Genomic DNA, 16,604 nt, shown 5'->3' on the forward strand with positions numbered 1-16,604 from the left:
GAAAATCTTCCTTGCAGCTGTAAGACCGGTGCTGAAATCTTCTATTCCTCAAATCCTTACAGGGAGGAAAAACCAACCTATCAGGCCAATTAAAGTTAATGCGTGGTGACACGTTGAATCAAGGGCAGGGATTGCTGCCATATGGTTGGCCACTGGTCAGGCTGTAAATCAGGAAGCAGAGTGTGCAGGACTGAGGGAGGAGGGGAGGGGGGTGTCAGGGAGGATGACGCAGCATCACCCCTTGCCACATTGAACAGAACAGCAGCAAATCCATGATCTGTCTGGTGGTGTGAAGAAAGCGCACTCCCTCTACCGCCCACTACCCCCATCAAGCCTCCCCAGCCCTAACCGCCCTTCCACCTCTGTCTTTCTCTCTGTGTAACTGCCAGCTTCATTAAGGCTTGTTTTGTTTCCCCTCCCAGGGAGGATTTAAATGAGCTGTCATCCTGACCTTTTTCAGCTCCTGTATTTTTTTAAAGGGAGTTTATCTCACCCTCTCTCCCCTTCTACAGGGGACAGGCACTTTTAAGCCGGCACCCTGCGGCAGACGGCCATGCCAAGGTTGTTTTGTGGGTAATTTCCTTCCTTATAACAACGCGGTGTGTGTTTGTCTGTGCTCCAGTGTTTGTTCTGATGCCACACGGCAGCAAAGGAGAAGGGCACGGGGCAACACTCTGTCGACTTAATTTGCTCCCTGACTGTTCTTCAGTACAAGCATCTGTGGTGTTTTGAATACTGTAACTAAGTGAAGCAGTCTGCAATTAAAGCTGTTCTCTCTCTGCTGCTGATGCTACCTCTGATTATGTTACTGGGTGGCAAGCTCTCACACACATACAGCCTCTCATTATTAAAGTACCTTGTTATTTATTTAATTTTAAACGGTCTCTACTCCCATTGTTTGATATCCCCTAAATGTACTCATGTTGTGGCTGATGCCTCGAGGCCTTGTTGGGGACCGTAGTAGGGCTGGGCGATATGGCCAAAATAGAATATCATGGTATTTTTCACATTTATGACGGTATTTTATGTTTTTGATTAATAAGTTCTAAATTTGCTTTGAGTAGTGTGTGACCATAGGGTGGAAACACATATTCTAAATTATTTCAATGGGTCTTTCTTCATTCGGATTGTTTTATACTGTTCAATTCAACTTCAACCTAAAATAATTTCTTGCATTTCCATCAATTTCTGTATTTCCTGCACTCATTTGAGATAATTTCCACGCTGCCACCATATGGGCAAAAATACTAGACCTTATTTTTAACCAAATGTTGCAATTGCGATTTAGATCAAAACACTTGGGTGAACTTTTGGAATCATGGAAATAGAATGTTCATTATAATTCTATAGTTAGAATATAAATAATACTGGGCACTTTGAATGCAGTGTTGTTTGACATAACGAATGAAAATGCCATGGACGAGTTTTGTGACAGGGTAGGAACCAAAGTGATGTTCAGTGATTCCTAGGGGACCCTATAATCTTTGGCTACATTAAATCTTTATTCATATAACCAACATATTCATGCTTCGCCTATTCCTTTTTTGATTTAGAAGATACTGTTGCACAAACATGCTTATTTAAGCCTCCACTAGTACTGGTATCAGGCTGTATTAGCTAGCTACGTTTGCTCTGACTCAGTACTTTTATTAGGTAGTTAGCTAATCGCTAACTAGCGATTAGCGGCTAACACTATTTAGCTTAACTTGCTAAGAAAAACACAAACTAGCTGTTTGCAGATGTAAGAAACACAAACTAATATTGTAATTATAGAGCGCTTGTGGATTTATATTAAGATCAATGATGCATGTGCTGCATTGACCATGCAGACTGAACGAACGTGGCTCGTGGTCAAGCAACCAACAAATGCGCTCCTTGAGTGACGGTGGGACTAGGTCTGTGTGGAGAGAGGCATGGAGAGAGAGCGGAGTGGGATGACTCAAGTAGCGGAGTAAACTATAAAAATGGACGTTACACACGGTATATCACATTTAACAACCCAAACATTCAAATAGCGTTATAGAAGGTAAAGTAAAAACCCGGTCCGTGCATAAATACCGGTGTGTGTATAGTAAAATACGATATACCGCCCAGCCCTAGACCGTAGTATTGATTTGTTACTTACTGCCATGTTCCTACTATTGCTCTCTGGAGTGGGTTCTTTGTGAGTGGAGTTCATATCTGTAATTAAAGGAGAAGTTTGCTTTTTTACAACCAGATCTAAAAAATATATATATATATATATGCAAATGAATGTTGTAGAAGGGTGCTGACGCTTTTTTTGCGATTTCACTTGCTTTTGAGGGGGTGGGGCGGGGTTGACTCTGACATAGTAATTTTAAACCTACCACGGCCTGGGGGAAGAGTCTGCCCCACGTTTTACCTTGGCTGTTTGATGTTTTAATTTAAGTTGTTATTCACATCAAATGACACCTACCTGATGCTCCAGGTGTGGAACACTTTCTAATTGAAAGGTAACTGTGTCCTGCCTGAACTGACCCCCCCCCCCCAGGACTGAGAGTTCGATTAGCCAGCACTCTGCTCTATACTGTTACTATAGTATCTCTATGTAGCATATGTGTCCCTGCAGTTATGTCTGAGTTCTGACCTCTCTCCTGTCCTCTCTCTTCCTCCCCCTCTCTCTCTGCAGTGTGAGTAGCAACGAATGTCCCATGTTGCATTAGTGTCTGTGTGAAATGCTGGCCTGCCTGCCAGGGCCAGGTGACCTCTCCCTCCAGCTTCTTTCCCACACGCAGATGAACACTGGACTTCAGAAATGTAAGGGTCTCTACTCTACTCTCCTACACTCACACACTTACAAGTCATTCATTCCCTCTCTCTCACACACGTCATTCATTTCGTTTACAAGACCCAAGGTCTTTTAAAGGCAGTGCACAGGTAGCAGCGGGGTTATACCACCTTGCAATACAGATATTGGTGTACGGAAGGAGGCTAATTCATACATTTTCAATCCAATTTTTTTATTTTTATAAAGATAAGCATTGTTAGATTATAGGAGTAATTATGGTAGTCCTAAAACTTTCTCCCTCTGAGTCAGTTGGAGCATCGACGCTCACTGCCTTCATAACATAAGCCTGCAGTATAATAGGCTAATACCCACACCAAAACTTAACAAAAGTTTCTAAACTTTATTAGGGTAATATCAGAAGTAAGTCAAACCATTGTTTATAGGGAAAATACAAGCAGGATATTATGTTGTAACTTAATTTTGTGCAAGAAAATGGCTCAACAGAAAGAAACAAAACAATTGCGAACTGGTTTAAACTGTCACAAAAGTTTTGCATGGGCTATATTGCAGCAATTACAAAAAAAGGCTTGTGCCTACCATACCTAACAAATGACAGCAATAGGCTAATATTTATTTTACAACAGTCCTGCTTATAAGCTATACTGAACAAAAAAATATAAACGCAACAACTGTTGGATCCATGTTTCATGAGCTGAAATAAATGATCACAGAAATATTCCATAAACACAAAAAGCTTATTTCTCTAAATTGCACCAATTTATTTACATCCCAGTTAGTGAGCATTTCTCCTTTGCCAAGATAATCCATCCACCTGACAGGTGTGGCATATCAAGAAGCTGATTAAATAGCATGATCATTACACAGGTTTACCTTGTGCTCGGGACAATAATAGGCCACTGTAAAATGTGCAGTTTTGTCACACAACACAATGCCACAGATGTCTCAAGTTTTGAGGGAGCGTGCAATTAGCATGCTGACTGTAGAAATGTCCACCAGAGCTGTTACCAGATCATTTAATATTCATTTCTCTACCATAAGCCGAGTCTGACGTCGTTTTAGAGAATTTGGCAGTACGTCCAACCACGCCAGCCCAGGACCTCCACATCCGGCTTCTTCACCTGTAGGATCGTCTGAGACCAGCCACCCAGACAGCTGATGAAGCTGTGGGTTTGCACAACCAAATCATTTCTGTACAAGATGTCAGAAACGGTCTCACCAGGATCTTGACCTGACTGCAGTTTGGCGTCGTAACCGACTTCAGTGGGCAAATTCTCCACTTCGATGGCCACTGGCATGCTGGACAAGTGTGCTCTTCACAGGTGAATCCCGGTTTTAACTGTGCCGGGCAAATGGCAGACAGCATGTATGGCGTTGTGTGGGCGAGCGGGTTTGCTGATGTCAATGTTGTGAACAATTTCTGTAAGTTGTGTCCCAGTTCTTCCATGGCCTGCATACTCACCAGACATGTCACCCATTGAGCATGTTTGGGATGCTCTGGATTGACGTGTACGACAGCGTTCCCACTAATATCCAGCAACTTCGCACAGCCACTGAAGAGGATTGGGACAACATCTACAATCTAAAATCTTTGTGCTCTAATATCATGGGCTAATTTTTGGGGAAACTCAAAGCACATTAGCTATATCACTAACTCTAAAGATAATACCCCCTGCTAGTGGCCATGTATTAATCTTAACAGCACATGTAATGTAAAAAAATACATTTTGCAGTTGTAGCCTAGCACCCAATGAGGCCTATCCAATGGCCAACATTCGCACTTTCCGTATGTCAAAGCCATATCAAATATCTTGTTTGTAAAATAGTTGCTATTGAGCTCAAAATTGAGTTGAGAAATAAAAAGTATACTTACAGAAAGCTGTTAACATCTTCTCCCCATCTGTGAGCAACACACCCTTCTCGCACAGTCTCACCTGTCTCAACGTGTGATACCCCCTCACCCCCTCTCTCCCAACCCCAGGTGACATATCTCTCTCACACACACACAAGCACACTTCAGTCGATAGTCCTAAATATTTTCGGTATTTGCTGTTATTGAATTCATTTAAGAGATTCCTATGGTTTACGATCACATGATGGTTACATTGCCCAAAATGTACAACCAACCAAACAGGAGTAACAGGAGATGCATGTTGTTTTGAACAATGGACACCCATTCATGTTTTCTCCTGTCTTTTTGGTCCCTCAGAACTGGTGCCAAGTCCTGTAGAAATCTTCTCAAATCTCCTATCCAAGCTCTCCGACTGTACGATGTTGGCCATCTTATGCCACGATTTTGCAGTCCAGACATAATGTTCACGTCGTGTGCAAATTCTTAGGCCGTAAACGATTGTGGAATGTCTTGGCACGCTCATTGTGACAGGGTCAAGGTCTGTTGGTTTTTATGTAGCACTATGTGTGGCCGTAGGCTCCGACAAAGTTCTGGCAAAAACATGGAGCCTTAATCGTGCAGTGTGGCTGGTGTTACGAGCCGATCCTGGTGACTGACCAATAGGAACATGACCTACACTGAGTATGCGCACAACAATACGATTTTGAATAGTCCGATTAATATAATAGTATGATTTAAACGTTTACATGCTTTGCAAGACAAATGATTTCCCTAATAATCTTGTTTACATAACATATCTGAAATCAGGCCACCTGATGGGATTTTGATAAATGGACAATCGCCAATCAAAATAAACGTTTTACCATAGAGACCATGTTATTTTTGGGAAGCCTATTTAAATCTGAGTTCGGATATATAAAGTTTGTATATGAAAACTATTTCTAAGATGCATACTGGCTGGTGCTGGCACATGCGCAGATCTAATACACCGCTGCAGTTGACGTAGCCTACGTCGGCTTACATAGCCTCGCAAGCCAATCGCACAATGTCTCTACAGAACAAGCAAGTCATACAATCTGTCTAGGTTGATATCAAAAAATTGTATTTGGTAACATCGCACAGTGTGACATCTAATTATCTTAAAAGACTGAATCCAACGATCAGTGTGGGAAGGCTTTTAGATTACGTTCTCTGTGCATTATTGATCAGATCCAACCCAGGGCATACCCCAACAGACCAGCTTGATTTAGATCTCCCCCTCCCCCCTTTTCCCCCTCTCCCTGAGGCACAGAGATCTCTATCTCCCTCTAGCTAGTTCCTGCAGCAGTTTTGTGTGTTATAAAACACTCTGTCTCTCTCCATCTATGGCTCATCAAGACTGTAATTTCAGAATCACTGTAATCCGCCTACCCCCAGGAGCACAGTGCCAAGTGAGGGGGAGTCTCACTAAGTGCCAACGTCCGCCATGTTGTTCTGTTCCTCCTCCTCTCCTCTGGCAGGCATGTGACAGAGTACAGTGGAACAAGCTTGGTTTTAAAAAGGTCCACTCTGTAATAATGTCTGTCGCTTGCTGCGCTGCTGTGTTCTGTAATGCACATCAAAGCAGTAGGGGCTGAAAGTAAAAGTTTGATTTGGTTTATCAATGAACGAGTACCTTTTTTCCCCATTCCTATCGATAAAATAATTGTAATAAGTCATACAAAAGTTTTACTGTGCCTGAAGTTTCAAATGCATTTGTCATTTCTAAATGTGTAACGTGATAGGCATTTGACCATTACTATTTTTTAACACACAAAAACACATTTGATTAATACAATATTTAATCAGTTGTCTTCCGCAAATGAAGTTTATGTTGACTCAATCTTTGTGAGAGGGAGGGAATCTGACTTCATTAGTCTTCAACTCGCAGCTCAGACATTTAATTCCGGTTAAATGTAATAAGCCCTGAGTTAGCCTGCCCGGAGCAGGTTAGATCTGAAGGATTCGTTGCCATAGAAATTTAGCTGGCTGAAAGGTGAGCCACTTCTGTGGTACTGTTTGAACTCCGAGTTGACCAAAGTTACCTCGCTAACTCCTCTAACTACATTCGTAGTATAGGGCTCAGGGCAGAAGCTTTATTTATCATTGGGGAGAGAGACTGAAGAGCAATGTTAAATAGATGAGAACACACACACACACACACACGATACCTGTGAAATGTTGAGGACTATCAGAGGAGAGGGTCAAGTACACCGTAACAGCTTGTTCTCTGAGTCTGATGCTGTTGGGAGAGCGATTGTTAACCTCAGCTGCTTGGAAAGTGGAAATGGCCCCCCGATTCCTCCACAGCACAGAGAAGGAAGCTTGTAGAGAGAAGTACAACAAATGGAGCAGGCAGAACAATTTTACTCTGTACAGCAGCTACTTTACCGAAGGGGCTACATGGGAGATGCGGAGATCTGAAGTAGATCACAACTAGATTCCCTATGTCCACATAATTTAAACAGTAAGAGATTCGTTAAGTCACTCTTGTCTTGAGAGAGAAATTAATGAGCCAGCCAGCCTTTGGCCCCCCTACTGTTTAAATATTGTTTGGTAAAAACAGTTGTCTGTGTTACTGACTGTGAAATACTCTTTCTATGTGTTCCTCCATTGGGCAGTCCCTCCAGGATTTCATTAGGATTGTTTTGTGATTTTTGCGGGCAAAAATGATTGATTTTGAAATCCATGCTACAGAACTATTTTGATCACGGACTGGGCTCCTCTGGCAATAACATTGACGAATACACTGACTGTCTCTGGGTTCATCAGGAAGTGCATTATCGGATGTTATTCCTACTGTGACGATTAGAACGTACCCAAACCAGAAACCGTGGATAGATGGCAGCATTCACGCCAAACTTTTAGCGTGAACCGCCGCATTTAACCACAGTAAAGTAACTGGAAACATGGACGAGTCCAAACAGTCTCAATTCAACGGCTCACTCGCCGTTGCACTGCACACCGTCCTATCCCACCTGGCAAGAGGAATACCTATCTGAAATGCTGTTTATCGATTACAGCTCAGATTTTAACACCATAGTGCGCTCCATTCTCGTCACTAAGCTCAGGCCTTGGGTCTGAAATGCTCCCTGTGCAACTAGATCCTAGATTTCCTGACGGGCCGACCCCAGGTGGTGAGGGTAGGCAACAACACTTCCACCACACTGATCTTCAACACTGGAGCCTCCAGGGGTGTGCTCAGCCCCCTCCTGTACTCCCTGTTCACCCATTACTGCGTGGCCACGCCCAACTCCAACTCAATCATCAAGTTTGCTGACGACACGACAGTGGTAGGCCTGATTACTGACAGCAACGAGACTAGAGGGAGGTGCCCGGAAAAGAACCTCTCCCTCAACATCAACAAAAAGAAGCAGCTTATCGTGTACAACAGGAGACAGAAGCGAGAGCACGCCCCATCCTCATTGATGGGGCCCATCATATTGCCATCCTTTGTTTCCTGTGTGTTAAAAAAGAGAGCGGATTAATTAGCCCCTTAGCATTGTGACACCACCGTGCCAGTCTTCACAGCTCAGCTCTCTGCCTAGTGCCACTCTTTCCTAGCCCACTCACTGCATGCTGCCTGTGAGGCTGAGGAGAGGAGAGGTAGATGGAGAGAGACTTACAGCTAGAGTGGAAAGACTGAAACCTATTCATATCCACATTAGGAGATGAGTCTGCGATGGAACCCGGTAGCATTGCTTGACATTTTAGACATTTCGTCCCCAGTAAAAGACAGAACTAGCCACCCTCTAAAACTCTAGTTTTGTTTTTTTACCCACGTATTTAATAGAAGGATGTTGTACTAGATATAGTAATTTAATAGAATAACTAAATATAAGAATGTATTGTTTGGATGTTAAAAGATGAGGGTTCACTTTGGTTCAGACAGTGTTTTCAAAAGGCATCACTGTGGGACTGCCTGTGTCTCACTATCTGTCGGTGTATCCAAAATGGCACCATGGGCTCTGGTCAAAAGTAGTTTACTATGTAGGGAATAGGGTGTCATTTGGGACACGACTGCATGTGTGTGTATGTATGTATGTAGGTCAGGATGGCTGGCTGGGGCAGGGAGGGTGACCGGGTTTGAGGCCCAGGGCTCAGCTCGGGGAGGGGAGGCTTGGTGAGGTTGCATACAGAACCTCTCCCAGATCACAATGGCTGGAGGCAGGCCCCTCTCTCTCATATTACATTATAACTGACTTTTACAGTTGGGGAAAGAAAATGAGTCTCACCGAGTGACAGAAACACGCCATTACCTTAGCACATGCTGAACACACACACGACACACTCACGGGCGCCTGAATGCACATGTCAAACACACACCTTATCGGTCTTACACTCCCCCAAACACAAAAACATACACACACACTCAAACTACAGCATCTTCAGACATGCTGGGGCATTGTTAAATATAGCCAGTGAGGTGCTTAGTAGCTGTAACAAATGTCTCAGAGGGCTGAGGGCTCAGTGGTGTTCCAGAGATCAGAGAAACGCTGTGTGATTACTGTCTGCTGTCCTGGATGTGCTCTGCTCTTTCTCTACCTCTCTTTCTCTCTCTCTCTGCCTCTTGCGCTCCCTCATTCCCTCCCTACCCCCCTCCCTCCCTCCCCATTTGACACAGAGGAGAACTATCCCCCTGGCAGACACAGGGCACCAACACTGCCTCCTCTTCCTTTCTGCCTCACTCCTCTTTGTTGTCCCCCACAATGAAATCGGGGAGGGGACTGTGGATCTGTCTCTGTCCGTTCATACATTAGTCACATGCAAGATCTCGGACAACTCTGGCCCGATTTTTTTCTAAACTTAGGTGAATGATGTGTCTTACCATCGAGATCCGGAATTTATAAAATTACACTGATTTGGCCCAAGGCAGGAGCTATAGTAATTCACTGAAATATGTTAGTCACATGCGACATCTCAATTGGCCCAAGGGGGGGGCACTGCATCATTCGTGGGGGACGACATGTTTACTGTTGCCTTGTTTAGTCTGGGAATCAGTAGCAGGCAAAGTAAGTCCTTTCTTCCTTGTCACTCTCTGATTCACATCTCACACACACTTATTGTTAGATACAACTCATAATGACCCGAAGCTACTGACCTCAACGTTACTGACTGACTGTAAACCTCCACTACGGCACTTCAGAATAGAGATTGGAATGTGTTGCTTGCTTCGGGGAATCCAGTCAAGATCAAACTCTGTATGCGTCCAAAATGTCACATTTATTCCCTATATACTGCACTACTTTTAACCAAAAGTAGTGCACTATAAAGAGAATAGGGTGCCATTTGGGGTTCAGCTTCTATAGTGTCCCTGTGAGATATGTTGAGAGTTGAGAGCACTGTGCTGTTTTTGATATTAGGGGAAGTGCTGAGATTTGAAATGTGAGAATGTTGTTGAAGTCAGTCCGGTTCCGTTCTTCTCAGAAGAGAACCTTAGAACCTCCGGTCAGATTACCACACTTCTGCTCTTCTGACGAGAAACCTGACATTTAGCTTTTTACCTGCGTTAACACGTTTCTCTCTCTCTCTCCCCCCCTTTGTCCTTCCCCCCCGTGCGCTCTCCCTCTCTCCACCCACTTCTCTATCTGTCTCTGTCACCCCAGGGGACACTACACAGAGGATGAGATCCGTTCAGTATCCAACCCCTGCGGAATTGGATGCTTATGCTAAGAAGATTGCCAACAACCCCCTGACCATCAAGATCTTCCCCAACAGCGTCAAGGTCCCCCAGAGGAACCACGTGCGCCGCACAGTCAACGGGCTGGATACTTCAGGCCAGCGCTACAACCCCTACCCCCCCTCTCAGGCCAACGCCAAGGCCGGCCTCCTTGCCATCGTCAAGGTGCCTGTCGTCAAGGGCAACCTCAAAGACTTTGACGGCAGCCGGGTGCGCCTGCACCCCTCTGGGGTCATCATGAACCCCCCTGGCCCTGGGGGGCCCTTTACAGCAGCTGCCTCGGCCAGCACTTTAAACCTCCACCATCCCCCTTCCCAAGGCCAGGGTGAAGGCCAGGGTGGGTCCCAGTCTCAGCAGAGCCTGAACCCTCAACTTGGGAGCCAGACTCACCCACAGACTCTACAACAGACTCACCCCCAGCAGCAGCAGGGCCTCAGACACCCACCCTGCATGCCACAACAGCAGCAACCGCAACAGGGTCTGCCCAGGCCCCAGACACTGTCCCACTCCCAAGCACTGGGCCATCCCCAGCCTCCTTCTGGTCTCACCCTCTTGCTCCAACAGCAGCAGCAACAGCACCTTCAGCAGCAGGGGCAGCCACCTCCTGGACTGCAGGGTGGCCCTGGCCGGAAGCTGCCCGATGCCGCCGCACCGCCTAACGTTACAGTCTCTACCTCAACCATTCCGCTCACCATGGCTGCTGGCCTGAACCAGAGCCACCAGCCAGACCTGAGCAGCATCGTGCACCAGATAAACCAGTTCTGCCAAGCCCGGGCCCAGGGGGCTGGAGCCACCTCCATGTGTGAGGGCCAGATTGCCAACCCCAGCCCCATCAGCCGCAACCTCTTCAATAACGCCTGCTCCAGGGTGTCCATGCACAGCAACCCGCACGCCAACGCCTGCCCCCCCGGCCTGCCCCCACACCCCAACTGCATCATGTGTCCCGCAGACAAGGCTGCTGCCCCCGCTAACCCCCAAAACAACATGGCTGCCATGAACAGGATGCCTGTTTACCACAATGATCTCAAACAGCAGCAGCACCAACATAATTTACAACAGCAGCACCAACAGCATTTACAACAGCAACACCAACGGCATTTACAACAGCAGCAGCAGCATCAACAACAACAACATAATCACCAACAGCAGCAGCAGATGCGCTGGAACCAACACCAGTTGGCTTATCTACAGCACATGCAGCAGGACGGTGGGGGCCACCCCTGCAAGCACCCTTCCCGCATGGGCTACCCCCCGGAGCTGTGTGTGGGCCATTCATACAGCCTGAAGCCTCCTATAGAGAAGCCCACCCCCTCTCCCCCCATCAACAACAACGCAATGCCTGGGGGTCCATTGGCCCACTACACCAATGGTGGCCACTACTTCCAGCCACACGCTGTGTGGAACAGCAGCATCCTGCCCACGCCCAACAGTGACAGCTCCGGGTCTCAGGACCTGGCCATGCCGTTCCATGGGGGGGCCTCAGGGGGCACCACCACGCTAGACTGCGGCGGGCCCCCTGGGGGAGGCCATTACAGGCTCGGGGGTGGCGGCTCCACCTCCTCTTCCTCCTCCTCCAGCCAGACTAGTCTGATGAAAACCGCAGATTACTTGGGCGGGGACTTTCAGACGCCCTGCTTCCGAGATCAGAATCTGGGGCTGATGGGCAAGATGCACAGGCCACCAATGAACAGGGTGGGGCCCGAGGTTGGCCCAGGGGACAGCAGAACCGCTCACATCCAGCACCCAGGGTACAGATAAGATAAGCTATGGCCGGCATTGTCTACACAGCAGTTATCAAAAACAAGAACCTTCTTCTTTTAGTCTTAAGAAAGGAAAAACATGAAATACAATTAAATTAAGTAAAAATGAACACTGACATTAAAAAAAGGACAAATATATTTAATAAAGAGCAGTGTTTTCTTTTTTTGTAGTCAATCTTGCAAGTGATCAATTGATTTTGTAAATGAGTGCTTTCAGTTGGCACCCTCTAGGGAACGTTTCCAAGTTATGTGATTGTCGTCATTCCCTACCTTTTTTCCCATCCTACCTGTCTATCAGTGTGCCTGGATCTAAGGAATATGGAGTTATTTTTACTTCGGATCTGTCCTGAGTTTTTTTCTTTTAAGCATAAAAGATGTCTCCTGCAGACGATGGATGAAAACGCACTGATCGTTGACGGAGGAAAGAAAATACATTCTCATAAGGATCTTGATGTTTTTACAGGGTCGAGTGGGGATTTCTCCACTCTGACTAGTTTTATTGGCTAGTGGCTAATTTTCCCTTATTACGTTTACATGTGAATCTCGTCGTGACATCGAAATTAAAAGCATATATATATATTCCTCTTGAAATCACCACAGAGACGAGATAATTAGTGAATGGTTCAGTGTGGAACTGTCAGTCACTGGACACTACAAAGTACAGACGGAGACACTTGCCATATGCACATGTACAAAGAGGCTTTTTTTATGTATTTATTTATTTGTGTAATAGGACTGTTTTTTGAATCAGGTCACCCACTGTTCAAGGTTGATTCCTGTCTTATCATCGAAGTATCTAATCAGGTTGATGTTTGTACAAGAGTATAGATATATACTGTATTGGCATCTAGATCCTGCAGGGAGCTATTTAATGTGGGGACTGACTGGGGGAGCCAACCAACCGATGCTCTCTTGCTCAAAATGCTGCAATGAATTCAGGTGTCTGTTACAAACCATTTTGTCACCATTGCCAATTGAGGTTGGCAACATGATTGTGGAATAACATCTTTTTATTTAAATGGAGTGAAAAAATAAATAATCTGTTCATTCTGTCTGAATCCTGAAATGGCCAAAGTCACATAATTGACAAGGAAAAACAGCTTTTAAAATATGTGCCATTTTATGTTGGTTACATTTTTTTCCTATAATTTTGGTAAACCCGAAAACTATTACTTGAATTGTTGAGATGCAAAGTTCTGTTTGGCAGTTGTTTAGTGAAGGGAGGGGGCTAGTTAGCAGGACTAAACCTTACTACTGGAGTGGAAGAAATATAATTGTTACTAATATTATATTAGAAACTAACGATGAACCAAATCAGAGTTTTGATCCTGAGTTTTTTTAAATGTTTTATTTATCGTTAAGTTAGGTGTAGTTGCTACTGATTCTGATATGAAGTGTGCTTGAAGAGACCAAATTGATCACTTGCAAGATCACTTGGAGGTAAACTAAAATGACTTAAGTTAAACAGCAAATGCATTGTTTATTTTATTGTACACTGGCTTACCTACTATACTACTCTAACTTTAAAGTGTAGTGTGTGTGTGAGAATGATGCCTGCTGACGTGGGTTGAGTATAAACGTATGTTTTGTATGTGCTCGTGTGTGTCTGTATGTGAGTGTGGGTTGACACTGACATACACATTCTGTTCACCTCCCTCCCAAAAAGCCCTTAAAAAGCCTTAAGTATTTGGTCCTTGGACTTTCCTTTGAAAACAAGCATGGTTATAATGAAAATCAAAAATGATGATTGAAGGAAGACTGCAAGGATACATACAGAGGAACAGCAATTTCTGTTAAACATTTTTTTAATGAAGTTTTTGTTGAATAGAAAAAGCAATTCCTTAGATTCTTTTTTTTAATGAAAAGAAGAAATGGAGTAATATTTTGTAATTATATTTTAAAGCTATGTGTAGTTACTGGGTTGTAACAAAAAAAAGTTTCAAAGCTTCAGTTGTGACTATTTATAATACTTGATTTTCTTGTTATTTAAATCTTATTTTTCGTCTTTGTTCCCTTTACTATTGCTGTGAAATGGAAGAAGGCCCAATAAGCCTTTCTTTTACGTGTCACTCTGGCTGTACGACAGATAAGACGCAAAAGCGTGAGAGTTGTGCTACTCTTTTTGTAATATTGTAATAATTAAATAAAGGTCTAATTTATGCTTTGAAATTAGTGTTCTATGGATGTCATGTTCTTTTGATGCCCAAATGCCTGTTCTCCTATTTGATGAGCCGTACAGAACTTACAAATATGAGTTGGCCTATTTGTATGTATAAGTTTACTACCCTTCATTCAATGAGAACAGATGGAACAAATTTGAATCTTTTTAACCTTGTTTGTGTCCAGACCATATACATGTCTGCTCACTGCCTAGTAGATCTGCATGGGTTCCCCCCCCCCCCCCCCCCCCCATTGAGGTTTATAGTGTTACCCCCTGATTGCTTGAATGATTTCCTTAGATAACACTGTATCCCATGTTTTTTCCATTTTAGTCCCTCAAATTTCATTTCAATAGTAGGTTACTGTGTGAAATAAAGATTTACCTGCATCATCATCACATAGTCATTGATTTTTAGATCGCACCTTGCCTCTATATCAATCAGGTACAGAAACCTCAGAACAGTTGCTGCATTTGGACCCAGTTAGGAAGTCAACAATCGATGAATGATATGCATACACTATATATACAGAAGTATGTGGACACCCCTTCAAATTAGTGGATTTGGCTATTTCAGCCACATCCATTGCTGACGGGTGTATAAAATTGAGCACACAGCCATGCAATCTCCATAGACAAACATTGGCAGTAGAATGGCCTTACTGAAGAGCTCAGTGACTTTCAACATGGCACTGTCATAGGATGCCACCTTTCCAACAAGTCAGTTTGTCACATTTCTATCCTGCTAGAGCTGCCCCGGTCAACTGTAAGTGCTGTTATTGTGAAGTGGAAACGTCTAGGAGCAACAACCGCTCCACTGTGAAGTGGTAGGCTACACAAGCTCACAGAATAGGACCGGTGAGTGCTGAAGCGCGTAGCGTGTAAAAATCATCTGTCCTCAGTTGCCACACTCACCGAGTTCCAAACAGCCTCTGGAAGAAACGTCAGCCCAAGAACTGTTCGTCGAGAGCTTCATGAAATGGGTTTCCATGGCCGAGCAGCTGCACCACAAGCCTAAGATCACCATGCGCAATACCAAGTGTCAGCTGGAGTGGTGTAAAGCTCGCCACCATTGGACTCTGGAACAGTGGAAACGCGTTGTGATGAATCACGCTTCACAATCTGGCAGTCCGGCGGACGAATCTGAGTTTGGCGGATGCCAGGAGAACACTATCTACCCAATGCATAGTGCCAACTGTAAAGTTTGGTGGAGGAGGAATAATGTTCCAGTGTTCCATGCCCCTTAGTTCCAGTGAAGAGAAATCTAAATGCTACATGATAGAATGACATTCTAGACAATTCTGTGCTTCCAACTTTGTGGCAACAGTTTGGGGAAGGCCCTTTCCTGTTTCAGCATGACAATGCCCCTGTGCAGGTGTCCACATACTTTTGGTCATATAGTGTACATATCCCTTGTGCCTCACATTGTCATTTAACTGCAACATCTGGTGTACGGTGATTGCACCAATTACATTCAGTGCTTTTGATTGTATCAAAGCAATCCGGTGCAAAATAGTGACAGGAAGTCACACAGCCAGAGCAAGCTGTGAAATCTGCAGGACTGGCTGGATTTGATCCGTCTGGCAGGGATGGAAATTGGAAGTTATATAAAGAGCGCACGGTGGGGGGGGGGGGGGTCTGCGTTCAGTTCAGTATTGCTCTATCGAGAGACATTTGAGCAATGCAGGGGTTGATTCATCGACGGCGGCAAAGGGATATTATTCTGTGACCTTTCAATGAACTTTGTGAATGGGTATTTATGTACAATTTTCATGGAGACCGACAGTCCACCAAACTGGTCAGAATGAGTCCATGATTTACAGTAATCATAAGTAAGTAGTATGCTGTTAAAATATTAAGTTATGCTTTGCTCACAGAATTCTAGATTCAGGTGTGAAATGCTATGAATAAAGTATCACCAAGGGCTATATTCAATCCATATTGCCGATGTTTTGCAGAAGATCGGCATTATAACTCCATTGAAATTTAAAGTGCAACTGCACTTCCTGATTTGGCCTCGTTTTGAAGATTACTCATTAAGAAATGCCAGCGGTGATGACTGAAGCCAAGAGTTGTCTTGGGGGTGTGGTTTGGTGTCAATGTGTGTTATGTTCACATATCGAACCCTGGCAGGTACTGTTGTTTGTCACTCCTGAGTCACCGTTGCAACAACATAGCCACTTCCTTAAAATAGTGAGAATTAATTTAAGATAAATCAAGAAATGTTTAATTCCTTTTGACGTTTTTGCCGAGGTCTTAGTCGTGCTATTTTACATTTAGCTAAGGTGTTTGATGCAGTAATTCTCAAGTAAAAAAATGCATGAAAACTAGTCAGTGCATTCAATAACATGTCTACAACTTCCTCATCT

The 16,604-nt window shown here is 44.4% G+C and overlaps 1 protein-coding gene across 9 annotated transcripts in view; it reads left to right on the forward strand.

The window, feature by feature from the left end:
• fam222ba (family with sequence similarity 222 member Ba) overlaps window positions 1-14,631 on the forward strand; it is a 72,012-nt gene extending 57,381 nt beyond the window's left edge. For 6 of the 9 annotated variants that reach the window (XM_029691111.1, XM_029691110.1, XM_029691109.1 and 3 more), the window contains 2 exons: window positions 2,651-2,778; window positions 10,244-14,631. In XM_029691111.1, the coding sequence (XP_029546971.1) occupies window positions 2,697-2,778; window positions 10,244-12,075 (1,914 nt within the window). In that variant the 5' untranslated portion in view covers window positions 2,651-2,696 and the 3' untranslated portion in view covers window positions 12,076-14,631. The remainder of the gene's footprint in view (window positions 1-2,650; window positions 2,779-10,243) is intronic. The other 3 variants (XM_029691116.1, XM_029691115.1, XM_029691117.1) reach the window with 1 other exon arrangement.
• Window positions 14,632-16,604: the final 1,973 nt, after the last annotated feature.

The sequence above is a fragment of the Salmo trutta genome, chromosome 15 (genome assembly GCF_901001165.1).
Source record: "Salmo trutta chromosome 15, fSalTru1.1, whole genome shotgun sequence".
Classification (NCBI taxonomy): domain Eukaryota; kingdom Metazoa; phylum Chordata; class Actinopteri; order Salmoniformes; family Salmonidae; genus Salmo; species Salmo trutta.